This window comes from Patagioenas fasciata, chromosome 3 (genome assembly GCF_037038585.1).
Source record: "Patagioenas fasciata isolate bPatFas1 chromosome 3, bPatFas1.hap1, whole genome shotgun sequence".
NCBI classification, from domain to species: Eukaryota; Metazoa; Chordata; class Aves; order Columbiformes; family Columbidae; genus Patagioenas; species Patagioenas fasciata.
The window spans coordinates 46,174,206-46,201,917 of NC_092522.1; the positions used below are offsets into that span (position 1 = coordinate 46,174,206).

General features: G+C 35.8%; 1 protein-coding gene across 14 annotated transcripts in view; it reads right to left on the reverse strand.

Moving 5' to 3' along the window:
- Positions 1-27,712, reverse strand: part of RYR2 (ryanodine receptor 2) — a 395,394-nt gene that overhangs the window by 134,548 nt on the left and 233,134 nt on the right. For 13 of the 14 annotated variants that reach the window (XM_071806259.1, XM_071806250.1, XM_071806253.1 and 10 more), the window contains 10 exons: positions 19,614-19,761; positions 15,064-15,272; positions 12,927-13,101; positions 6,484-6,692; positions 5,226-5,578; positions 4,159-4,273; positions 3,117-3,277; positions 2,297-2,456; positions 1,945-2,031; positions 1,032-1,258 (listed from right to left, as the gene is read on the reverse strand). In XM_071806259.1, the coding sequence (XP_071662360.1) occupies positions 1,032-1,258; positions 1,945-2,031; positions 2,297-2,456; positions 3,117-3,277; positions 4,159-4,273; positions 5,226-5,578; positions 6,484-6,692; positions 12,927-13,101; positions 15,064-15,272; positions 19,614-19,761 (1,844 nt within the window). The remainder of the gene's footprint in view (positions 1-1,031; positions 1,259-1,944; positions 2,032-2,296; positions 2,457-3,116; positions 3,278-4,158; positions 4,274-5,225; positions 5,579-6,483; positions 6,693-12,926; positions 13,102-15,063; positions 15,273-19,613; positions 19,762-27,712) is intronic. The other variant, XM_071806256.1, reaches the window with a different exon arrangement.

A 27,712-nucleotide genomic window follows, 5' to 3' on the forward strand; every position in this document is an offset into this window, starting at 1 on the left:
AACACAGCAAATTCCATGTCAGTGCACAAACTCATTTAAGCAAAGGAATTAAAAATTCTCCCTAAGGATAACATTGGAACAATATCAGTTCCAGGGATGGACTTTTTCCACATTTCAGCTTTCATGTGAGAAACACTGTCAACCTAAGAATCAAGGACTAAGAACGAAGTTGAACCAGGAATTCAGTCAAGTGAAGTTTAATGCAAGAGTTAAGTTATGATTGGATTCGATGATCCTGAGGGCCTCTTCCAGCCAAAATGTTTCTACGATTCTAAGTCACTGCTGAAGTACAACTTCCACTACTTTCAGTGGAGAAAGATCAAAATTATTTACTTAACTCATAATACTTCTCCATACTACAAACAAATATTTGCATAACTGAAAACGAAGGTTTTAAGACTAGCATACATTGAGATATTTATATTTTTATTGTTTTTAAATCTGTTGTTGCAAAATGGTAATAGACTAACAAGTTCATCTCCAGAGGGTTCAGTGGCAAGGTTTTTTGTTTAGAATTCTTACCTAATTTTTCAGTAATTTTATTTTCAGTTTTGGCACTGGTAAAACACTGAGACATTTGGATAACAAGGAAATAAAAAAGTTAAATTTCTTCAATTGTTTAAACTAAATTTAGGAGTATTAAAGTAATGGAAAAATTAAATCGGTTACAAGTCTTTAGAAATCCCCACCAAAAAAAAAAAAAAAAAAAAAACACCTTTGCCTATCTTATGGATTATATTTAATAATTTATAAACAGAGTTCCTTTCATTTTCATTCAAAACCTATCTATACTATCAAAGAGTTTAGAGAGTAACTAGGAAAGGTTGGAAATGCAACGAAAGGAGGTAGATTTTAAAGCATTGAAAAATATTATTAATTTCTAATATTAGCTAAATCAAGACACACTGCCTTTATTTACATGTGCTATAAATACAGAGAAGACCTTGGGCTTTTCTCATAGAAATTTTATTAAATGTCTAGCTTCATAATCCCGACCTAGCTCTGTTATACTCCAACACACAAACATCGACCTGTTTTCTTCAGGAATATGAAGGGCCATGAACTGCAAAGGATTCAGGCACTGTATCATCCAGCCTTGACGTTCACTGATCCGAGAGACATCAACTTTCAAGAAGTGGTTTGGCACTCTGCTCCAAAGCACATGAGTCAGAAATTGGACATGGAGACGTGGAGGACATTGAGACACCGGGTTTCTGTGTTCACTTTTGAATAAGCCAGCAGATAATGGCATTACATTCTGGAAAATTCCAACAGAAGTGACAATCAGTTTCATCATCTTTACCTAACAATGAATATATGATATTTTTCAAGAAATATATTCAACATACAGTACAGTACAATATAGTGAAAGAGGAAATTAACAGTTTCAGTAGTTTGTAAAGCCAGATGGGAGCTGTTGGCAGATAAGCATCAAGACAGTGTTGTTCACAACAGATTTTTAAAAACAGCTAAACTTTACATAGAAACTTGAATGTATGATCTTGGACTACAGATCTGAACTACACACTTATTTTAACCTCTTGATTTCTTAGACATCCACCTATGCAACACAAGGAAGTAAATTTCAGTCATTCATGCTCTATTTGTAGAAAAAGAGATTTGCCTTACTGACCCCAGTGATTTTGTTTCATCATGAAGGATAAGATTCAGAAAATTCAGTGGAGCTTTGCAATATCTTCTGTCAATTCTAATCAGTTACAACCCTTCTCAACCAATATACTGTATTTTAAATACACGAAGTATTTAAAATTAAAATATTTTAAATACATGAAGTATTTAAAATCGAGTTAAGAATAAAAATAGCAATAGTGTAAACATTTGGAATAATATAAGTGTGCCCAATATCAAAAGTACATTGCAAGCAACTAATGAAAATAAAGAAGTTTATCTGATAGGCTATATTAGTACTAAATCTGCACAAACCTTTATTCTTCCCAGTTCAAATTGGAAAACATTAGGGCTTGTAGCTTGAGCAAATACAGCAGGAAACAACTTCGTACTGGGTTCAACCTAAACCAATGATGCACAAACACATAACCAATAAAGCCAGCAAAACACTATTATACATTAAAAATCCCTAAATCTGTATTGATAGTCAATAAATGCTAGCCTTTGAATAAACCCTAGAAGATCCAAATAGCAAGAAAAAGATTACTGTCATAACAGTGACAATTACTTTTTTTCCTATCTTGTACAAAAATTTCTAATAAGATCCAGTGTGAGGACTCAATTTTCCCCCTTCTTACTGGAAGACATAATAAAAAAAATCACTCACCTGATAATACGTGCCCAGTTCCTTGCCATTAGCTGTGAAAGTCAGCAGGCCACTAGCAGCATCAACCAAGCAACCAATCTCCAGACCATTATTATTACGTCCTTGTCCAGGGCTCATGGTCTCTCCTGCGCACACCATATAGCAGTTGCTGCGTTTTATACTGAATGTTCAAAAGACAAATTTATTTATGGATGGTGTGTAAACTTTATGTAGTGGACTAAGAATAACTTTGTATTGTTGCAACCAACACGGCCTTGTGGCTGAAAACAGCAGATCTCGCCATAACCAATGCCAAAATTCAGTGAAATCTAGACTTCATAATTGAAAGAATAAGAAATGAAGATGACAAAATATGAACAAGCTCAAATCTTTTGTAAAATTCCAAGAGACAAAACAGACTCAAGAAGTTAAGGTTTTCAATCTCTTAATGTTTAGCTTAGCACAAAGCTTCTCGCATGGATCACAAGCTGAAGTGCTCAGGGGAGCTGTTGTTACCCTGCTCAAAATCAAAAAGTTAAAAAAAATACTACCAGTTATTTTGCTCTACTTTGTACCGGTTCAGAAGCCAATATTTGCAGGAACACGGTCTGAAGCTACATAGAAAAGACATGCTATTTTACTTTCAGTGCCTACTGATTTAATCCGGTAATTACTCCACTGTTTCTTCATAAGAAGAGGAGAGAACAAGTTACACTTTTTCCTATTACTTTTTTTTTTCATCAACTCAATTACATTAAATGGAGTAGACTTACAATTTATAAGTTGCTAGTTGTTGTTATGAGTATAAAATATATATCTTTTTAAGAAAATCGTAACCAACCTCTCATGAACCTTCCCTTTTTCATCTCCTAGAGTAACTGTGACAGTACGCACTCTGTCCAAGTCAAAGCTTGTATCATACTGGTGAAAGTCAGATGTAATCCAGCCCACCCAGACGTTAGCAGGTTCTTGACCAGGAAATATCCTCACTGAATAATAGTACTGTCAATAAAAAATAATGTCAGTAAATGTTAGTATTTGGTTTCCAGCATATCAGTTTGATTCAGAATTAATTTGTTGCACTAAAATCTGAAAATATGTCATCTTTTCAATAGTAGCATAGGCTTCTTCAAGTGCAAATCATAAGCCAAGCAACAAATGGAATATACGCAAAAATCAAAATATAGCCAACAGAATATGTATTAAAACAAAAAAGGAAAAGATTAAAGATGTGGCTTACGCACTTGTATGGTAGGCTTCTGCATCACAGCATTGCAGGCTATTTTTGTACTGCAGCTACAATTTTGGTACTGTAGATGACTCAGTTTCTAGTATCTAATTTCTTTTAGAAAGAGAATACATCCAAAAGAGAAGCATTTTCTTCCTTTGAACATTGAGGAGTGAGTGCTTATGGAGGTGATCTTGTCAGAGAAAGATGCACAAAACCTACACAAAACTTTCCCTGGGAATTCCATGAAATAAATGCTGAGCAAAATTAGTATAGATGTTTTCAAATGGTCCTGAACATTGACCTATTAGTTTAATGCACTTTTTCATATTTATTTCATTATCTAGAATTACTTATTCTTCCTCTTTTATGTTTGGTGTTATCAATAGCAGTTTTAAAAGTGGATTCAATTAATGTATGGTTTTCCATGTTGAAATTGTTTGAGACTGACAATGAAGTCAAAACCAAAGGAACACAGCAGTCTAAACTTCAGTAGCAAAGGACTACCAGAGACATTAAAATTAAAAACTTTGCCTGAAAATTACAGTTTCTGAAACTTTTACAAGCAAAACCACGTAGTTAGTAAAAAAAAAAAAAAAAGAAAAAGAAAAAAGCAAATGGCTAAAACAGCAATTCTGTTACAATACTACAATACCGTGGAAGTTTGCATCAAATAATCATAGTCATCCCTATCATCTGCTAGGACATCCTCAGTAAGCCGTGCAGAGTGACTCATGCTATAATCTGGCTTTGTCCTCCTGAGCATAAATCTGTAATAAAATAAGTAAATCATATTGATACATTATCCCTAAATAGATGATATTTATTATGCTAGCCCTAAATAAATAAATAATAAATACTATATATAAGTATCACCAGTTAGTTTATTACTTCCATGCAGATTAAAACAAAATAAGTTAGTCAGAAAAGAGCACTTAAATGAATTTTGAGCTTAACGTATATATTCAAGTTACTTGGAAACTAAACTCACATAATTTAAAAAACTAGCAGTCTTCACTTCGGAAGAGCATGGAACCTTAAATGACCTTCATGCATTCAAAAATACCATCCATATGGCCTGATTTGTTCTGCAATTGAAATATTTACCAAACCAACTTTGGTAAAGAAGAGCAGAAAAGGAATGGAAAGCTACAGTGATATTGTCCGGGTAAGGCCCAGAGTTTGTATCTCCACAGCCTCATGAAGTCGGGTGTTTGGTTCCTGATTCCATAAGAAAAAATCGGGGAGAATGTGCTAACTAGAGAATATTCTTACAAATATTTGGTTCACTGAGTGAGATAAGAAGCTAATACACAGTTGTAGATAAAGATTATCTAACATCTTCTGCTTTTTGAAAGCCATGTGAAAAAAAACATTCCATGTCACTTTGAAGATCTTCTAGTTCAGTCAGAATGGATCTGCATGGTTTTAGAGTGGACTTTAGGTGATGATCACAAAAGCCTTTACAATAAAGCAAATGATAGGTTCCTAACAGCTTCAAAAATTTCCTCATTTTTCTGCTCAATTTTAATCTATATACTGCATATAATGTGACTTATTCAGATGAAAGTTAACTGTCCCAACTACTGCGTTAGATCAAAATTCAGGGCAGAAATAGGGAAAAATCTTTGCAGACCTGATGGCATTTTCTTCTACTATTCAAGAAACAGGAGAGGAAGGAGGGAGAAGAAAAAAAAAGAAAAAAAGAGAAGTTTTACCAACCTTTGTTTAAGACGTGAAGGCTTTTCTTGAACATAATCTTTATGGTTGTTTAACTCTGGTTTTGTCGCATCTTTTTCTCTTTCTGTTCGGTCAGGAACTAGATGACCATGAGCAGTTTTCATTAGAACCTCAAAATCAGAATCAGCATCATAATCCTCCAAGTCATTCTTTGGGCCAAAAAGACCAGAGCCTGGTAACCCTCCTGCAGCTGATCTGGAGAACACTTCAGCACATTCAATGGGCATGCTTAATCGAAAAAACATGACGTCTGTTTTACTGTTCTGTGAACCAAAGGACTTCTGTGTGACCTTCAGGCAGGGGCAGCTGTCTATGGTGCCATCAATTCTCATCACCTATCAAATGTAAAGATACAGTTGTTTTGAAACTGATGTTTTTGCCCCCCATGTAAATATTTAACTTATATTTAACTTATAAGCATCCACGATGTGCAAAACTTGCAACAGTATGCTGTCTATGGTCTAATGTATTGTAATCATGTGCTGCTATTTTAAGGGGAAAGAAATACTGTAAGGACTTGAAATCTTTGTTGTTCCATTGTTAAACAAAAAACCAAAGCCACTCACATAGGGAATGACCTTTCTCATCCTAACTCTTTGCAACATAAATCCAATCCTTCCCAAAACAACACAAACCAACTAATACAAATTGTAGAGGCACATGTGCAAACACACAAATTACTTCTTAAATGCTACGGTGTGATACACATCAGCTGGAAAAGATTTATTGTTTCATCGGTTTTAGAAGGATTTCATGGTAGACTTACAGGGCACAAACTTAGTTCAATCAAGATGCACAACTGATTGGGACATAAGTGTTGATGCAATTGGCTAGTAACTATTAAAATCAAAATCAATTATTTATGGAAAAAATCACAAAGTGTGTGCACCAGAACACGTGGTATCTGTTATGCAGAAATGTCCAGTTTCTGGAAGCTGTTTACAAACATCGTTCTCACTGCACAAGGAGCTCTTAATGAGTACATATTGTAGAATTTGTATCTGAGAATCTCGTGGTTACACACACAAGAGATTTCACAGATAAATAAATACTATCCACCAAATTATTACGTAATTTGCAACTGCATTGAATGTGAGAAATTTGTAATAGGTGCAAGGTTCTTCCAGAACTGGGTCAACATAGCACATTAAAAACCTTGTCTAGAAGTGCAAAAGTAGAAACATAATTCAAACATATTCACGAAAGAAGTGTCTAGAAACATTTTAATAGGATCACAAACCTCAATATGTTCATGATTTTGTGGCACTGGTAGAAACTGAGGCAGTCTTTTACTCAGCCAAATGGTGATGTCTCTATTTGTATTAACAGCAAAGGGCTCATACCCTTCCTGTAAGCCACAGATAGTGAAATATTTTAGAGTGCTGACATCTTTTCCAAAGTTCATTCTTCCCACTTGAGATGGTCCCAGGCTGCACACAGGTAGAAATCCTTAAAACAAGATGAAAGAAAATGTGGGTTGTTCATCATGAAAAACAGAGAACTGCTCTCTTCCACAACCCAAATAAAAATAATTTTGAAAAAAAATAAAAAGAAAAAAAAAAAAAGAAAATCACCACAGTACAAATGCAGGCAGCACATCGCCTCTTGCATGTCACCAAGTACTGTATCTCAAACATCATTCTGAAAAAAAAACCACACCTCTCTAATAGCAATGAATCTTTTCATGCAACACCCAATTTACTTCACGGAAATGTAGGTGTACTTCGAGGAGTCTGACAATCAGTTCCTGGTTAATCTCTCTGCTAAGCTGGTAGGGTGTTGTCAGTTTTACTCCAAGTCTTAATATTTTTCACATTCCTTCTAAGATTCCATTAGTCATGGTGTTTTGAGAGAATCTCAAAAATTACTTCAAAAGTAATATAGTGCTTGTCCATGTAACTATAACTGTGAAAAAAAAAATTACAAATAGGAACCAAGTGCATGCTGTAGAATTAAAAAAAAAAAAAAACATAAAAATAAAAACCTTCATAACACTTTTTTTAGCTCAGGATAATGAGAAATGACAATATGGTACTGTAGCTTCATGAAACTTAGAGTAGTTGGGTTTTCAGCTGAGTTTTTTTGCTTTTACTTTTGAATCACTTCCACATTTGTGTTCATCTGCTCTCTTGCTGTTTCACTAGCATAGGGAACTCACTTTTGACTCCTTTGCACTTTAAAAAAATAAAAAAAAACTTTGTTGCTTTTGGTTTTTTTCTCAGGTTCAGCATCACAGTCTAAAAATCTGAGAAAAATCTCTTATTTCTTCTGTTCTTTTTCATGCTGATTTTGAATTTCCACAGCTACAAACTGCTTTGAAGACTTGACCTAGCTATTAACAAAATGTTTTCTCTTGTATCAACAAGAAACATGAAGCTCTGTTCAATGATTCTGCTTCAAGTGAATGTACCAGGTATTGAAGGGCATAAGGGCAAAACACAACTGGTTCCTCACTTCTCCTTAGGCTGCCTAGATAAAAAAGGGCAGAATATCTGTTCATTATAAATTCTTTAGAGACAAAAGCAAACTCCAGAGCACCATTTACAGCAATGACTTGCTCACCAGATATAATATCAGCCTTCAGTACAACCTTTTGAAGATTTTGATATAGATACCCAAGATTGGTTATCATGTGTATGTGTATTAGGAACAATACATTTAAGACAAACACTATCAGTTGTAAGTTCAAGTCCAGATTTTAAACTTCACATCAAGCTCTTAAATCACAAGGCATTAACTTCTCAGATAACACAGACAACATTATTTATGTCCATTCTGCCAGTGCAACTCCAATGACAGATAATAATAAAGAGTATTTACCAGCACTAGATGAAACAAAATCATATTATACAGCACATAACTAGGAAAGTTGTAATTGCATACATGGATATATGCTACAGTAAAGCCCAGCAGCTCTAGTAGAAAGTTTGTTTCAGACTTGTTCCTGGGCTCCCTGATGAGTTAAAGGAATCCATAAGCTGCTGCCAAAGACTTTAGCAAAACCAAAAATCAAAATTCTGTTTTCATTAACAAATCTCAGCTGATCACTCAAGAATAGTAACAACTTTTTCTGGACATCAAGATGTTTGAGAATGGCTTTATACAGAAACAATTGTGACAGCATAAATCCTCACAATACTAACCAAAAATGATATAAGAGATCCTATAGATCTCATAGGTATCTGCAGCCTAAACCATGTTCTTTGTCTGTATCTGTCTGAATCACTTCACCATTTAATTTCCAGTTCTTATTGATGTAAAACATTTTCAGATATTTCCGGGATGTATGGCACACACAATTAGGATCTTACAAAGAGTTTTGCTTTCCACATCTCAAAAAAGATATAATAGATCTGAGAATGGCAAAAACAAATGAAACTGCTTTCTTAACAACAGCAATAAAAGAAATTAGGACACTTCAGCCTAAAAAAAAAATTAAAAAAAATTAAAAAAAAAGAGCGGGTATGATACATATACCCATTATGAGTGGCATAAAGAACAACAAATGATTTTTCAATGTCTTTTATAACAAAAATTATGATCAAATAAATTGTTTGGTAGAAAGGGAGGAACTTCCTTATATACCTCCTAGTAATCCCGTGGAATTCTCCATCACATGGTATCACGGATGCTAAAAGCTCACATTGATTCAAAAAGTGTTTTAACACATTCAGGTGAGAAAGACAAAAAAAACACCACATGTCATGTTTGCTTCAGAAAGCTCCTGAACCAGAAATCACTGGAGGCTCAGTGACTGTATTACCATCTGCTTATCCTGTTCTGACACATATCCACAGGTATTTCCTATCCACTGCTGCTGAAAAGAAAACAGTGACCTAACTAAACTTGTGGCACAAACATTTATCATAGAAAGCACAGAAGAACAAAACCTTAAAAAAAAAAATTAGTGTTCAAAGACAAAGAGGTGTAAACTGATCAGTTGTGAATGTGTCATATGTATAAATATAATAAATAAATATATAGATAGATATGAACAATTGCTTTATGTTTCTGCACAGGTCAAATATTTCATGAAAGGAAGTAGCAAGCTCTGTCTCTGGCACCTTGAGAATTAATGCATAGCCAGCTCATCTTTATTACAGTCTTCAAATCAAAGGGGAAATAATTGGTTTACAAAACAAACAAACAAAAAAGCATTAGTCAGCAGAATTCATTAAGCATACATTATAGAAAAAGATGATCAGATAATTAGATGGAGTCTAAAATTCAATAAAATATTATAAACTCTATTCATTAAGACTGAGATCTGTACATGACATAGAACTAAATCAAACGGGAATATTAAAAATATATAAAATATTCAAAATATTACTAATCTTTACCCTTCCTAAACAGAATGTACATAAACTGTTAATTTTTCTACCTATGTGTTTTCCTGTGGTCTCAGAATAAAAAGATCTCTCAGATAGATTCATTCTTAGACATGAAGCAAATATTTTACACACTGACACAACTAAAATGTAAATAAGCATTTACAATATTCCCTGAAAGAAAACAAACCAACACAGAACAGAATTCCTACAGGGGTAAAACCCTCACTGATGTTTTACCTCGATCTGGTATTTTCCATCAACCTTATAACTGTAGCCAATGTGAAATCAAGACGACAGTCTCTCTCACCAATACATATTCCAGTGATGCCAGAACAGTACTGTACATGTAGTAACTCCTGCAAGTAATCATAATTCTACAGTAACTGTTGCTCTGTATGAATGGAATATAGATACCAGTTCCAGTCCTAACCATGGAAGTACTTGTTCAGCCTCTGGTGAAATTCTGCTCTGATTTGTATAGCTGTCATTAAGGTGTTTCAGGGCTCTTCCATATCTCCTAAAGGTATGGCACCTCATTTTATACAGAGTGTGCTGGTAAGGCAGCGACATGTCTTGCTATGGAATGAGAATTAACTTACAGTACCCTTCTCTAAATAGGTATCCAGCCGTTTTAGATGTGATATCTCACAGATCCTATGTAGCCCTTGCATGCTGCAGGCTACATAAAAAGATGATTTAACTGTGACCTGGCTCTTAATTTCCAGGTGCATAACTAGGCTGTGGAGCAAAAACTTTCATTTTACTGTATAAAATAGCAAAACAAATAAAAAGACTTTAGCTTTGCTACCAGAAAAGTCACCTTCTAGCATTGTCTGTCACACTTGGCAAAAGCATAGGACCGTAACAATTTTTAAAATGTTCTCTGCTTTCGAGAACACAAGATTAACCTCCTGACCTAATTTGTCAAACACTCTTTACAAACAGTTGATGCTCACATACATCATGCGTTGACAAAACAAAATTTGGTTTGCACAGTGTACTTGTCCATATCTACAGTGTGAAATTTCTCTTACACAAATGCATAATAATATGCAATTATGTTTAATAATTTTAGTACTGTGATGGTATCTCACAAACAAATTAGTCTGCTGTAATCCCAAGAGTTCCTCTTGCAGGCAGTACAACCTAAGATGCAGCATATGACACTTATTAGTGAGCTGGCAGCACACCATATTCCCATTTAACTATTACTAAGTAATTAAAACTACAGAACTGATTTATAGTCAGACTGCATCCTTCAAAGTAGGATGCTGGGCTCTGTCTAGAATCATTTTTCTAAAGCAAAAGGTCTGTTTCTGGAGCAGCATATGGCATGCACACAATTCACTGGTAGAAGTGACCTGCAGAAAGGTCTCAATGCTCTCAAACAAGAGTCATCAACAAAACCAAAATGAAGCCAGCCTACCAAAACATGAAAGCTCTGTAGAAGTCATATTTAATTTGTGTATTTCATATATATTTGTATATACACATATATACAAATGCCCCACCTACCCAACCCCTTGAAATTATATGACATACCTATATTATTTACAAATACTGATCTGGAGTTATTAAATCTGAGAGCAATTCACATGTTCCTTTGAAAACAGAAGACCTTATTTCAAAGGCAAACTCTTTTCTACAAACACGACACGAGAAGAACTGATTGTGAATTAAAAGGATATTGTGAAAAATCTGAGAGCCTTGGCACTGACTTTAAGTCTTTGACATGGTTACCAAGGCCTTCAGGCTCCTTGTCAAACTGGGTACTACTTCAACAGTTTCAGACTCAACACAGACCTGTTCAAATCTGAAGCTGCATCTAGAAACAAGTACCATGAAAACTACACCACTGTGATTTCATCAACTTTGCAATCAAAATAGTGATCCAACAGGCTACTCTCAGAGTTTCATGGAATTCCAGTTTCTCTCAGAATCTGTCACTCCTCGGTGGGATTATACTGCGTAGTAACAGGAAAACCACTATAATTTAATGGCACCAGGATGATTTTATTTCTTTTCCACTAACAGTAAGCCAGTTCACACATCACTTTCCCTCATCATGTCATGACAGTACCTAAGGAAATCTGAAGGCAGTAAAGTAACAGCCAAGAAAATTGGTGGCAATTATCTGATTTTAAATTAAATCGAATTATTCTTAATTCCTATGGCATGGCAAAAGAAGTGAAAAAAATTCTCCCAAAACCCTCCTGAAAGTAAAATACTCTGAAATCCAGCTGAAAATAAAGTGGTTAAAATTCAAGCAAGGAACTGCCTAATTAGGAGTTATAAGATTAATGTTTCCCCTGGGAATAGGGATCCATAACCCAAAAGTATCATTTGCAGCTTTTATTGTTCAAAAAATTTAACTGTATCTCTCAGACACAGATATATTTTTTAACAGATACACAATATATATGACAGGATGTATGTATCTACAACAACTGAAAAGCAAAGATCAAAGCTTAAAATATTTTTTTTTTACATTCCCACAGTTCAGAAATGTTGGGCAGTTATCTACAAGAATGTAATTTCTTACCCTTTTATGTATGCATTTGCACACAACTAAGTAATTAAATTTATAAACAAAAATACTCTTGTGGTATAAAATCCATCTGGCACCTGACACAACCTCACAATTGTTGCTGTCTTTTGCAATCTTATAAGCTACGGATTCATGGTAAACTAAAACCTGTTTGTGGGCTCTTAAAGCTGCACCAAGAACGCTACAACAACGGGTACAAAACTCAACCTGCTGGTTTCAAACGAAGTAAAAAGTTTCCAAGGCTAACTTTGTACCAGCTGTCTTTATCCTGGATCAGGTCTCATTTCTCTTCCCAGAGCTAAAGCAAAACCTTAAAGCTGGCTTAAACTCCTTACCATATGTTCTCATTAATTTGACAGAAATTTGGTAGTAATTTGATACTTGAACAAAATAAAATGGCAGCGGGTCAGACTAGATGATCTTCAAAGGTCCCTTTAAAACCAAGCCATTCTATGATTCATTCTATGATTCTGTTATATCATATGATGGTCTGCTGCAGTGTGCATGAAATGTTAAATATCATGAATTCGCAACTCCAGACACACCCCTGCACAAAATCAAAAGGTCTGATCACAAAGGATGGCTGTGAAGTTCACCACAGAAAAGGCCTGGTCGTATCCTGACTCCCAGCACACCTTCTTTCCAAAGGTTTGATACTAATCAAATAAAGAAAAGGAGAAGGGGTAATTCCCTGGAGAGAGGGTGGGGAAATAAAAACAAGAAACAAACCACATTAAAACGGAAGCTGGAGCAAAAATTGGGCAACAGCAAATTTACAGCACAATGTATTACAGTACTTACCATCACCAACCTCAAAGTCCTTGAATGCAAGTTCTGAACCTGAGTCATCAAGTAGGATTTCACCATTTAAAGTGAACATCATAGTGTGCTCATTCATGTCAACCATACACCCAACAACATCTCCTGCCAACCAAGAGCGGCCAAAATGCTCATTACCTTGATGCCACCGCTGTGCCTGAAAAGGATTTAAAATAATTTCAAAGAGTAACAGTGACAATGCACATGCTCCTCTCTCCCTTCATGGTAAAACTAATAATTAGCCCCGGCAATTAAGATGGCACTAAAATTAACACTTTCACAGCATATCATTCCAAAACAATGCCTGTGAGTATCACAGAATTACAGAATGGTTTGAGTTGGAAGGGACCTTAAAGTTCACCTAGTTCCAACCCCCGAGTACTCCCAAGTTTGATCTGAAAATGGAAATCCAACAATTAACTTCCCGCAAGCACCCCTCAAACTGTGAAATGTGGCTATGTGAGCTGACAGGGAAAATTGCTATTTCAACATTTCAGTAAAAAGAGTATAGCTTATTTTTCTACAGAAGCTCCACAGAAGACTTAAAATTAAAATAATATGCTATCACTTACAATGCTAAATAGGTGTTTCACAAACTTTTTTTAATCAATTGCTTTTATTTATTGTAGTAGCCTATAAATTCCTTGCTTTCAAACAGACTGTATTGTTTCCTGATGTATAATTCTAAAAATGCTTTGTACAAAATAAATTAAACTGTCATACCAGATTTTGGAAGGAACAAAATCTGTGGATGGGACAAGCACTCTGACCTCTTGATAAGATTCCAGAATAGCTGATTAGTGATTGCAGGGCATGATTAATGATTCATATGACTGAGCTTAAAGTCAAAGACTGCAAAGGCTTTGAATGGGGTATTGGATTGGCATTCAAGTAAATTAAAATCTATTAAGAACTATTGCAGAACACATAAAACAGTGTTATTAACAAATAGGTTCCTTGTTAATATAATCCATCACAAGCTGACTCTTATCCTCTGTATCTATCCTGAAAATCCTAGAAAACAAATGAGCTTTTCTGTGTACCCTGAAGGTCAAAAGCTTTTCTCCAACCAGGGAGAGAACACATCAAAATCAAAGACAACAAAACAGCTTCATGAATTGACACCTAAAGGTCAAACCCTAAGATTCAGAACACAAACTGCTATAGCTATTCTAGTAAAGACATAGTACATGAATAGTTTACTTAAGCCAATCATATAATTTACAAAAACAATTTTCAGTTCTCTTTAGGACATCTTCCCATGTAATACAAGACTGGGAAAAATATAAATTCCAACAACATGAATAAAATACAATTTGAGAGCTTGATCTGACTGGGAACAGCCAGGAATACTGTTGATTTCTCTTACATTTTGTAGTAGTAATAAATAAACTAATTCCAATATCAGATATAAGAAACATTTTCACACAAGTCATCAATAGCCTTTATAGCAATTATACTTTGAGTAGCAGTTGCACTTGCCTTCATATTGAAATAAAAAGTTTAAATGAGTCATTTAATCTATTCTCATAAAAATCAGGAACATAAAAAACAGCGTGTTTTCGTACATATGTTTACTACTACATTTCAGTCAGTCACTGTGTTATGTAGAGTTAAATTTGAGCAAAAATTACTGGTCCTATCATACTTCATTTATTCTAAACAGTAAGGATTTCCATGAAAACCCAGTTATGCCTTTTGTAAATTTACATTCCTATAAAAAACTTGTATCAAAGCTTGTCTAAATTACTGCTAATAAACACACTTATTTCCTAATGGCACTTCTTATAGAGAGAACAAGAGAGTATAAATTTAAATAAATGATTCATAGCTAATTAGAGCTCTGTCAGTATTTTGAAATTGATTAAATCACTTAGATTCTCAATACTCTATATATACTGTACAAATACTGTGAAGCTGTGAAAAAAAGTGATAGAAATGCCAAAGTCCCTTAATTAATTTCTTATTCCACCTAGGCCCTCAAAGAGAGGGAGAAATAATTTCATAAAACACAAATGAAAGAAGAAAGGGCAAGTTAGTTGAGGCAATAATACACGGAATAAGACACAAAATTAAGTTTTGCAATCACTTCTATTATTACAGATGAACATATACAAACCTTAAAGCCATCAAAAACAAAAGCTTCTTCGTCTGAACCAAGTTCCTGATCTGGAAGACAACCCGGCCTGGTCCAGCCAACTCTCATGTCTCCTGCAGTAACTGCCTCAAACTCAAAGTACCACTTCCCAGTCTTCACTGCATAAGTCTTTTCTGTGCGGAAGATTCTGAATTTTTCCATTATCCCACTGCACACATCCAGTTTCATTGCTGTAAGATTTAAAAAAAAAAAAAAAAAAGTAGAAAAAAACTCTACACAGAATGTTTTGTATTCAACTACTGACAAAAAGAAGGCAGTGAAAACAAAAGGCAAAGGAAACCCTTTGAGCATAGGCATGAAAAGAAGAAAGCACCCTTGCCCATTCTGGGGAACCAGCAGCACTTGGGTACCTGTCTGAAATGGCTCCACATTAATTCATCCAGATTGGGGAAGAAAGAGAAAGGAAAGGAAAAAGCGAAAAAGGGAAAAAGGAAAGAACAAAAGGAGTACTACTACTTAGAAGTCTGAGTACAGTTACAGGGCTATGATCATGGAAATACAGTGAGATGACTCACATGACTGGAGTATTGCAATGGATTAATATATGGTTTTTTTGGGAAGGACAGGCTGAGAAGGTTATGAGGAAAAGCTGCCCTTCATGTGAGAGAGCAGCTGGAACACATGGTGAACTGCTTTGGGATGGCTCAGGAGCCAGTTCAGAACTTACGGATCAAGATACGCAGGCAGACAAATCTGGGCGCTATAGTGGAGTACCCAGGGGTACTGGGGTCTATGGGGGCACTGGAAACCAGCCGGGCAGAAAAGGAGCTGGGGATCCTGGTAGATGAGTGGAACATGAGCCAGTAATGTAGCCTCACATCAAAGAACGACAGAAGTATCACAGACTGCACAAGGAGCAGTGTTGCCAATAGGTCCACAGAGGTGATTTGTCCTCTCTTCTTGGTACTAGTGAGCTCGTATCTGGAGTACTGGGTCCAGCTCTGGGCTCACTGGTGCAAGAAAGACACCAATTTACTGGAACAAACCTCCCTCACTGTTTCTTACTTATTATACAGTCCTGCAGCCTGTCTCTGACACTTTCTAAGACCTTACCATCAAGTCAAACCGTAAGGTAGCTTGAAATGACAGAAAATCACACTTTAAAAAGATGAAAATGATTTCACAAAGCACAAGAAGTAATGCTGAATCAAACCTTTGATCTTTCTTCCTAAAGTATTCTCAACTACTCTATTCTTTAGTATTTTATACTGTTTTCTTTCTATTAATCAAATCACATGACTCAGGGATCACTCTTACTCTTTTTCTCAGATTAGGAAAAAGAATGTCTAAAGAATTCTGCACCTTTTTTTTCCAGAAACTTGCAAGACATTAAAGCCTGTGCAGCCTTTGAAAATTCAGTATTCCAGTCTGATCACTGTAATTCTTCCTCCTCCTGAGTTTGTTACAAGTTTAAATATGTCTGCACCTACCTGTCCATTAGACCATGTTAAAAACCTTCCCTTTTCTGTTTTCTCAGCCGCACGGAGGTCCACATTACCAATCTTATCTTGAACAGCTTAAAAAATTACATCTCTCAGAACTTACTATCACTTCTCATGGAACTAAATGCCTGACTTCAGTTACGTCAAGCTCATTAACTTTCTTGTAAGCAACTCCAAACTCTCTGCCACAAAATTTTTTATCAGTAAAATGTTCCCTTTGATAGTCTACACAATTAATGCCTTAGAGATACTTTTGAATTCCCTCAGTACCTCATCTGTATAGGAGATGAGCCACCACAAAGCATGGGAACTGAGAATTTGTTGTCTTTTCAAATTGTATAGACCTAATGCTTGTAGATTCTAAGAAACCTCAAAATACAGCTGCTGTGGGAAACCAGTAAGTAATACTAAAGAATTAAAAAGGATGCTATAGAGCCTTGTAAATCAATGCTTACAATAAAATTAATGAATGGATATACAGAACACCACTAGAGGGCTCTAAATCCTTTATTAACAGCATGGAGTTCGGCTGATGGAAGGGGATCCCCATGACATGTTTTATGCATCTCAAAAACTTGAGAGGCTCATAATGAATATAAAAATCTTTGCTGAATACAATTTCAGTCTTTTTTTGGGTTTTTTTGAGAAAGATACTGATCTGCAGGTCCTTTCCTCTGGGAATTTTGCAACAGGATTGGTGACACCTTTCAGATGCAAGGACTGCAACTGTGTTCTTTACATTTCATTAGTAACTCCATGCTCAAAACTAGCTCAAGGATTCCTGCATTGTAAGGAAAATATAAAATTTTCCACTAGTTCATTCCCAAGGAAAGGCAAGGGTGCATAGTTCTCAGAGCTGTAAATGAGGAAAGGGGATTACTACTGTTCAGTGAGATCTGGAGGAGATTGGGGAAAATTTGCATGCTCTCTCTCCCTCTCACGCTACAGCATTAGACAGCCCTTTTATCCTCACAAGAGGCAAAAGCCTCCTAATCCAGCCAACCCACCTTCTTAGAACCAAGCAGAGAATCACTGCCAGGCAGCTTTCCAGCCACTCTTCCCCGAGCCTGTAGTGCTGCCTGGGGTTGTTGTGACTCAAGTGCAGGATCCGGCACTTGGTCTTGTTAAAACTCATACAATTGGCCTCAGGTCAATGATCCAGCCAGTCCAGATCCCTCTGTATGGCCTTTCTACCCTCCAGCAGATCAACATTCGCACTCAGTTTGGGGTCGTCTGCAAACTTAAGCCACCATAAGCCATGCTCGTCCTCTCTATGCAGCATCTCCTTCCCATACTGGGAGGTGAAGAAATTACAAGATTATGGAGCAGCCTTAAACTCCCCAGAAAGGCACAGGCAAATTTGACAGTGAGAATACAGCAATCTACCCCACTAGGAAACCTTGTATTGCCCATTCAGGAATCCAGCCTTGTTACACACTCACGGTATCAGTGATGACTCATATTTAAAACTGTAATTCTACAGCAGTCTCTCATAAAAGCTGAGGATCAGAGCATGTATGTGCTTTGGAAAAGAAATTAAAAATGGCTGGTTCCCTGTGTACATTTTGGGTATGAGTTAAATGCTTCGCAGAAAAGCTTTACTGAAGGTCTATGGCCTAAATATGTCCAAATTTAACAATACTATCACTATACAAAGCAGGAAAAATAATAATTTGTTAATCAATATATTGATAGGATAATATTTAGAGACATTTCTTAAATTTTCCCCACTTTGCTGAGATTATAGAGATGTGGGTTTCAATTTTGATTTGATTATTCCATATTTCTGTATCTCCAATTGAATTTCTAGAATATGGTTGCTGAGGGGTCATATCTGTTATGTTGCCATTTCCTTCTGTATGTGCAGTTAGTGTTTCAGAATGACAGTACAGTACCAAGAGTATCCCTCTCTTGTGTTTCATCTTACAACTTGATCTCAGCATGACAAGAAAACCCTGTTGTTTCAAAAGCCAAAATCTATGAAAGAATTTATTTGTACATTATGTCTACAGATTTCTTTTATTTTCTTAACATTTTATATTCTGCAGTTATTGAGGTAAATGTTGTGTACTGTTTCTTTGAAATTTCTTTATTAAAAGTTCACATCGTTTTCCATTTTTTCTGTTTAGGGTGTCTCCAACTCAAACTATATATGCTGAAAATACTGCCTGCAGTATTAATAAAATATTTAATATGGCAATGATGTAAATTCAAAGAAAACATTTGTAAGAAGTGAGTTTGAAGTTACTTAAAGCCTATTCAACTTCAAAAACCTGAGAAACTCCAGGAAGCTTAAATGCTCTAGTAGACTATCTAATTCCAGACTTGCAGTTTGACATTCACAGAAATTTGTCTTTGAAAATTTCATCTTGTAGCTTTAAGTGTTTAAATACAAGATTGTACATGAATTTATTTAGAGTTAAAATTGTAATAATATAAAATTCATTACTGCGTTTTGATATATTTTTTCTTAGCAATTTTGCTATTCTGTCTTGAAATAACAAATTCAGTACTAACTAAAATGCTATTAATTGAGAAATTAATTTTGGATAGGGTAACTATTGGTATCTATGCACATAACTAAAATGTAACCACACATTTTATTCGCTGGCATAAGATCAGATGCAAGCAAGATGACAAACATGTTTTCCTGATTTTCTGTATTTTAGAGTTGTGTCTTGCAGCAATCACAATCCTGATTTAAATTGCTTAAGCTTTTAATTTTGATTCATCTGAACTATCAAGTCTACAAAATGAACAGTGAAAAGAAGTGTATGAAATACAGAGAAATTGTATCACTGATTTAAAAAGTTAAAATGTTTCATTTTCTAAGTCTTCCTTTGAGGCCATAGGACAAGAAAATAAAACAATAAGGAAAATAAGATGAAAGGAAAATGGAAATAGTAGAAGATGGAAAAAAACACCGATTAGCTTCAGAGTCACCGAACTTGTTCAGAATGGTTTTTTGGACCAAAAAATCCAGTGGTGGAGTGGAATATTCTTTGTCTGTTGTTTGTTTGTTTTGTTTTAGTGAGATAAAGAGAAGAACAAAACAGCAAAATTAATTACCATGATCTTGATCAGGAGCTTCCAGGTGGTAACCATAGCCTAGAAGGGTGCGGACTGCTTCCCGAAGACTGTCTTTGTTTGACTTCTTTGTCCGATCATCCAGAAGAGCATAAGGTACAAGGCGAGGATTTCGTCGATTTTTCACATCCTGCAAAAGTAATAAAAATCAATTCAATTTCAGGAACTGTGTTTTGTCTTAAAGACAAAACTGTTCTACAGCAGCAGTATAAAAATTACTATTTATACCAACTGAAATCATGAAACTGTAAAATACAGAAAGGATTCAAGGAAGTTGTAATAGTCTAGAAAGAAGTAACAACACTGAATTTACTATTGAAGAAAATAATACACAAATAAACAAAACTGCATGGCTTATATATGCTTTAATTTTCCATCAAATTTACTTAACAGGATAACAATACAAAGAATAGGAAGAAGGATAAATGTGAAGAGTTTGACTGAAAAGTCAAAGGTATCAAAGTTCATACACCGTTTGTGAAGCAGTTACCATATCAAGAAGCTAGTTCATAGCTAGAGCTCAGAGACATTACTATAACACAAATATATATGGGTTTTAATTGTAGTGTTAAACAACATACATAAAAACTCCAAAGAATAAACAAGATATAAACGAAAAAACAAAACACTCCTAACAAAAATATTAATAAATATGTGCAATACAAATAAATAAATAACAAAACAGATAATAAACCTGTGCCTTACTATGTCAAATATGTAAGAATATGTAAAACACGTATTTTTCCCAAATAAAGGAAAAACATTATTAACATGCTTACTGTGCAGAATGTTTGTAATAGGTAATTTAATGTAACCTCTCCTCTAGCTGAAACTGATGTATTGTTAAGATTTAATTTTTGTATTTTAGGTTTATTAACACAACACTGATTAGGTTTTCCTCTACTGCAAAATTATCTTATATTTGAAAGCACTGTTTAATTGGATTACTTATATGTCTAACAATTTTTAATAACTAGTAGAATCATTTTCTTCTCTACATATTCTTCTTGCATCCTGTCAGCATTTGTTGGCAGTGAGAGCAACCATGCAAAGCACTCTCCATTTTCTTCCTAAGATCTTATTTCAAAAATAAAATAAAAGACTGGACATAGGAAAAAATACTTTATTCTCTTGGGTACAAATACCAAAGATATTGAGAGGTTTGTATGATCAGTCAGACTTATGAAGAAATGAAATAAAAAGTGTCTATTATTTTAGAAAACAGCACCTACAAGGAAAGCAGCTTACTTCTTCTATAACGTCACAGTTCTACTTTTAAGAATGTATGTGGTTTTCATTCTGCCTTCGCAGGTAGAAAAGAAATGGCACATTCATTCTGACAAATACTTGCAGGCATCTTTTGTGGCCCTTTAAATGCTTATATAGGAGGCTATCTGCCCTCTTCCTTATCACCATGAGTAAATATTAAAGTGCAGTTATTAATCAGTGCCTAAAGAAATCTGGTCCTACCAGTGAACACTCTAGGAAAAGAAATATTACAGGACAAGCATTACCTATATGCTAAAAGGGCTTACAGAAAGATAAAGATAATGCGTTGCTGGGGACACAAATTACTACACCATATCAGGTCCAGTTATATTCAGTGGGAAGCAGTGACAGAGTCAATAGAAGGACCATTTGAACAGAACAGAAAGGACCAAACAAATATTGAATTAAATGTACTAATGAATTATTGTTTGATATAAGAATATTCACATGAACATCACAGATGAAACACTGTGGGCTTAATTATTTGTCTTGGAAAGGACATAAAAAGAGAAATAATTTCCTCTGAAATTATTCGCTTTATGTCAAGATATTATGAAATACTGTCTTCTAAAATATGAACCAGAAGTTTGAAATAACAATTACGTAACTTCTTATCCACAATACACAGACTAATGCACTGGTAATTGCCATAGCAACCATTAACAAAAATTAAGATACTGGCAATCAGCTATTAAAAATATAAGATAACAGAATATAGTATAGGTGCTTTTAAAAATATCTAAGCACAAATTCAGAGAAGAATTCAAAAAAAAAAAAGGAAAAAAAAGACAGAAAGCATAAAGAACACATAAGTATTAAACAAACTTGATTTTATAGATTTTTTTTTTTTCCTAAGATCTAACTTTATTTAATATTATGACCTTTTCCACACATTCAAGACTTTGGCTACTTTATGGATATGAGAGGGGACTTTTCTTTGAATACTTTTGTTCTTTTTTTTTTCCTATGATATGTCTATCTAAAATTTTAATTTTATTGTTGAACTAAGAACTGTTATTGTTATAATTCGTTTTTGTACTAGTGATCTTCGCATCTCTGTGGTTTAAGTGTGGCTAATCAAGAGAATGATCCTATACAGTGATTGAGCTTTGCAGAGTCACAACCAAGTCAACAAGAAAACTGATTAGTTAAGAGTGGTAATTTTTCTTGAGCATATTTGCAATTTGTAGAGAGACTTAATGCTTCCTCTTCACTACAGAAAACTTTTTTTTTTTACTGTAGACTGTTAAAAGTGGGAAAAATCTATCAAAGCTTTTATTTTTTTGCCAGAATTTTCCAGGACTGACAGTCTAATGCTTCATCAGAAGACGGTTTCGTAGAGTTTGTCTGGCAACTACTTGTTCACCAAGCCATTTGAAAAAAGAAAAAGAAAGAAAGAAGGAAAACGGAAGAAGGCAAGAAAGAAGGCAAGAAGGCAAGAAAGAAGGCAAGAGGAAGGGAGAGGAAGGCAAGAGGAAGGGAGAGGAAGGGAGAGGAAGGGAGAGGAAGGGAGAGGAAGGGAGAGGAAGGGAGAGGAAGGGAGAGGAAGGGAGAGGAAGGGAGAGGAAGGGAGAGGAAGGGAGAGGAAGGGAGAGGAAGGGAGAGGAAGAAAGAAGCATTGCACCCATTAAAATCTGGAATGCCTCACAGAATGTGTCTTGACTATAAATGGAAGGAACTAATAACAAATATTGCTAAACTTGGGTGATGTAACACTGAGCATCAAAAATCAGTATAAATTTATAGAATCATAGAATCATTTCAGTTGGAAAAAACCCTCAGGATCATCGAGTCCAACCATAATCTAACTCTGGCACTAAACCATGTCCCTAAGAACCTCATCTAAACATCTTTTAAATACCTCCAGGGGTGGTGACTCCACCACCTCCCTGGGCAGCCTGTTCCAATGCCTGACAACCCTTTCCTTGATTATTTTTTTCATAATATCCAATCTCAACCTCCCCTGGTGCAACTTGAGGCCATTTTCTCTCATCCTATCACAAGCTACTTGGGAGAAGAGACCAACACCCTCCATGCTGCAACCTCCTTTCAGGTAGTTGTAGACAGCAATAAGGTTTCCCCTCAGCCTCCTTTTCTCCAGGCTAAAGAGCCCCAGTTCCCTCAGCCGCTCCTCATCAGACCCCTCACCAGCTTTGCCACCCTCTTCTGCACTCTCTCTAGTACTTCAATGCCCTTCTTATGATGAGGGGCCCAAAACTGAACACAGGATTCAAGGTGGGGCCTCACCAGTGCTGAGTACAGCGGCACAATCACTTTCCTAGTCATTTGGTGTCACCTCCAAATTACTAAGGTTGCACTCAAATCTCCTCATCCAGATCATTGATAAAGAGATTAAACAGAACTGGCCCCAAAACTGAGCCATGGGGAACAGCACTTGTGACCAGCTGCCAACTGGATTTGGCTCCATTCACCAAAACTCTGCGCCCAGCCATCCAGCCCGTTCTTTATCCATTGCAGAGTACACCCATCCAGGCTATGAGCTGCCAGCTTCTCCAGGAGAATGCTGTGGGATACAGTGTCAAAGGCTTTACTAAAGTCTAAGTACACAACATCCACAGCCTTTCCCTCATCTATTAGATGGGTCAGCTTGTCAGAGAAGGAGAACAGGTTGGTCAAACAGGACCTGCCTTTCATAAAACCATGTTGACTGGGCCTCATCATATGGTTCTCTTGTATGTGCCGTATAATGCTACTCAAAAAGAACCACAGAAAAAAAAAACACCTAAACACACACACCAAGAAATACCAATGTACCTTTTAGAACTTCCATTACAGGTAATGAACACTGCTGAAAATAATTCACAGAGGAAACACAGTGGGAGCTAAGGGGTGCAGAGCTGCATTTCCTCATTCAGTGTGTGATTTGTAGGTACCTGATATAGTGCATTCAATCTGGCAACTGGTCTTGCAAATTGCACAGCAGATGTCATGTAAGAGTAACAACAAAACAAGAGGAATGTCCATACTGTCTACAGGAGCACAGAAAACCACAGTAGAATTCTATAAGCAGTTCTAGAAGAAGAATCTATTAAGAGATACAGTATGTGTAATAAAGCTGTACTCTTTGAAGTAATTCAGTAACGAAAAACAAAGCCCCATATAAACCTCTAAAAGACATCTGAAATGATAAAGAATAACATAGTTTTCAGAGCTGCAACTGTGATACTGCCAATGTATGCATTCCTGGGCCTTCCCAAAGCTTTGAGAAGTTCAGGAACAGCACACATCACTAGACTAATAGGAATAAAAAGACACCAGAAACCTACATAAGTAAGTGCCTATAAAAAAAGAAAAACAGAAAAAGACTGAAAATTAAAAACACAAACTAAGAAGAGTTCAGGAAAAATATGATTATAATTTAATGGGATCAGAAGTTTTGTCATTTAATGTGGTAGAGCTGTACAGATACATAATCTGTGCGGCACTGAAATTATTTTTTTCTCATAACCAAGGCTGTTAAATGACAAGTACAAAGCAAATGTATTTCAGCGCACATTCAGTGAGACAGACATGCTGTTGTTTGCCTATCTCCATTTGCACCATTAGAAAACTCCCATTGCACAGCTGTGAATTGATTCTGCTTGCTGCCATGTCTGTGGATCTTGCACTTCCACAAAGATTTCTGGACCATTGCCACAGCAAATGCTACTGGTGAGGTTGCCAGCAACGCTGTCAGAAACCCAGCTCAGTGAGCCAGCGCCTGAGTCTGCAGCATATACACTGTGAACAGCAACATTCACCTACCCCATACATTTAATATCTTTTTATCCAGAGGTCTAGCTTTTCCACATTTATCATGGCAGCTCATGTTTAACCTCAACCCACTACAATTAAGAATTATTTTATAGGGCAAAAAGGAAAAATATTATTCTAAAACTTGGTATTTACTAAGTAAACCATTTCAAGATTCCAGAGTCATAAGAACTGGAAATCACAAGTCCTCACAAAGCCGTATTCTTGGCAATGTTAACAAATATCCTAAATGTATCCACCCAAAGGGGAAGTTGTGTTCTGAACCTGGCACACTAGCAGCTGAGTTGTGTTCTTAGTAGTATAGGTAGCCTTAGAAATATGTATGCAGCTTCTACGATCCTCACCGAGGACCATACCCATATACAACACCCAGCATAATGTGCCCTAACTATGAATGGAAGGAAAAAACATATCAGTATAAATAATGTAAAACGTGAAAGTGAGGTAACATAAGTAGTTTTTGCAAGGACAAGATGCCTTTTTATGTATATTTAATGACAAAACAAATTACAAGCTTTCAACCTATGATTTTTCCTGCACGTGGATATTTCCTTTGTTTGAATTTCCAGAACAGTGTGTCTCTCGCATTGCAGCACTAGGCAACTCTCCTGATCAAATAGTGATTTTATATGCTTTTCACAAATATATATATACATATATATATATATATAAAAAGTAAGATCCTGACATCAAAAGATGAAACTGTCTTGCATTTTGGGCCAAAGAAAAATCAGACTTGATAACTGCTTCACAGTCCTGACTAATTATCCTAGGACATGAAGAACAGAACACCTTTTTTATCATAAGATGATCTTCACACATTGGGAGGAACTTTTTAAGTTGCTGATTTCTATAACCAATTGTTAAAGTTGCGGGATGTTTACTTTTTTTTTTCTAAATATAAATGAGGTTTTTGATTGTTAGGTTCTTCAGCCACAACACTCAATACAACACAAAGAAAAAAACAGACACCCTTTGAATGAGCTATTTGCATGTGTGACAATGCATCTAAGTAAAATTTGAAAGTCAGAATCTTTGGTTGTGACACCCGCTGTCACTGGGGAGACCTAAAAGCCATGTATTAAGGAAGTGGGATGGAGTGACTGGTGTACTTGAAACTATTTTCATTTGCCTTCTGATCTCCAAGCTCAATTTGTTTCTCTCCCTTTCTGTCTTTCCTTATTTATATAAAAGTCATGATTCTCCTGTACAGATGACATTACAGTTTTATGAATGCCAACCACACAGAATCACAGAATGTTAGGCATTGGAAGGGACCTCGAAGATCATCTAGTCCAATCCCCCTGCCAGGTTACACAGGAAGGCGTCCAGGCAGGTTTTGAATCCAATATTGTAAGTTCATGGATAAATCATGTGAGTTCTGAACATTTTCCATTTGATTGTGAAGATCTAGTCACAAATCCATCCTTTTGTACTTCAATGCTATTTTTCGGCTTGTTATTAAAAATTTCTTCAAAATACCACCGTAAAAACCTCAGGTAATTATGATAGAACATAATGTCAAAATCCATATATGTTAAAAAAAAAAAAAAACCACAAGCCTCTTGCTCATAGCACTCATAGCACAAATGTGATTATTCTAATTGACTTACACCAAGGCTCTATTGCTCCTTTGCCTGGATCTATCTCCACTATCTGTCTTTGATCATGTACTATTTCTCCAGGTCAAAGAAGACCAACCTGTTCTACCTTAAGGGAGACTGTCAAGTATTTTCATACTGAATTTGTGCTTGGTTTTCCACTTACTCCTGTTATTTAATACATTCTTTTAAGCAGAAAAAATGTCTTTTTCCTACCTGTTTTTTTGCTCCTGTTCCTTTCATGCAGCAATAAGGTAATGTGAATCTGTCCTATTAAAAAATACTTACTTGTTTGTGATCAGTGTCATCACAGCTGTTAGCACGCTTCTGGGAAAAGGATTTATTAGTTAACTTGTGCTCTCTCTGCTGTCTGGCTTGTTGGCTCTGCAGCAGCAGAACAAAAATAGTGTGTATAGTCATGCACAAAGAGCAGTTATCTCTCTGTTAAGAAAAAAATCCTGACAAGCAGTGGTGGATTTAGAAGAAAAAATCTGGAATTTGGAAGGCATTTTCTGCACCAGATTATAAGAAAGAAATCATTATACATGAACTACTTGACAGTATCCCTTCATATTTTTTCATATTATATAATCCCAAAATGATGCGGCTGATGAGGCACAGACCTACAAGATCATCTAATCCCTCCTACAGCCACAGCATGACTGCTGTTTATAACATATTTCCCAGTGATTAGTTCATCTACTTTCAAACCTCTGTAAGCTTCTTTCCCTTAGGAAACTATTTCATAGCTCTGCAAGATCTATTTATAGTATTATACAGCACAACATCATGTCACTTTATTACAGTACTGTGACATGTCACAGTAATGTGATGGCATGACAAAATGTAGCAAAAACCCATTGCTGGAGCCAAGCAGAAGCACATAGCAGTGTGGACACCAGCTAGCAGCTTGCCATGTGATATGTATGCCAGCTAAATGAGAAGCATCTTTGCACTGCACCCAGAAAGGAGCACCTAGCTATTCTGCTCTCTTCTTTTGACTTCTAATGAATGATATTTGTTATCTGCATATGTGTTCCAAGCACTCTTGGAACTTGGTTGTCTGTCGTCTCTCCTGAAGCAAATAACCTTGATTATTTGAAAAGAGAAAAATAATTGAATTAAGAAGAAATCAACATCAACACCCCAAGCATGGTAGCTTCTACAGGACAAGTTATTGTGGAGAAAGTTTTCAAAGACATCATCTACCTGCTTAAGCATACATGAAACTACTGTAATTTATCTGCCAAGAACAAGGGAGTAAAGTATACTGCTGATCTTGTTGATCTGTTTCCTGAAGGTCACAATATTCCTGATCTCTTAACGAGCTTCAACAACCAACCTCTGTTGAAATCACAACTATGACACTGTACACTGCATCAATGCATTATATATTCAACAGTAGTGCCCTACTCAGCACACAAAAGTCTTCACTCA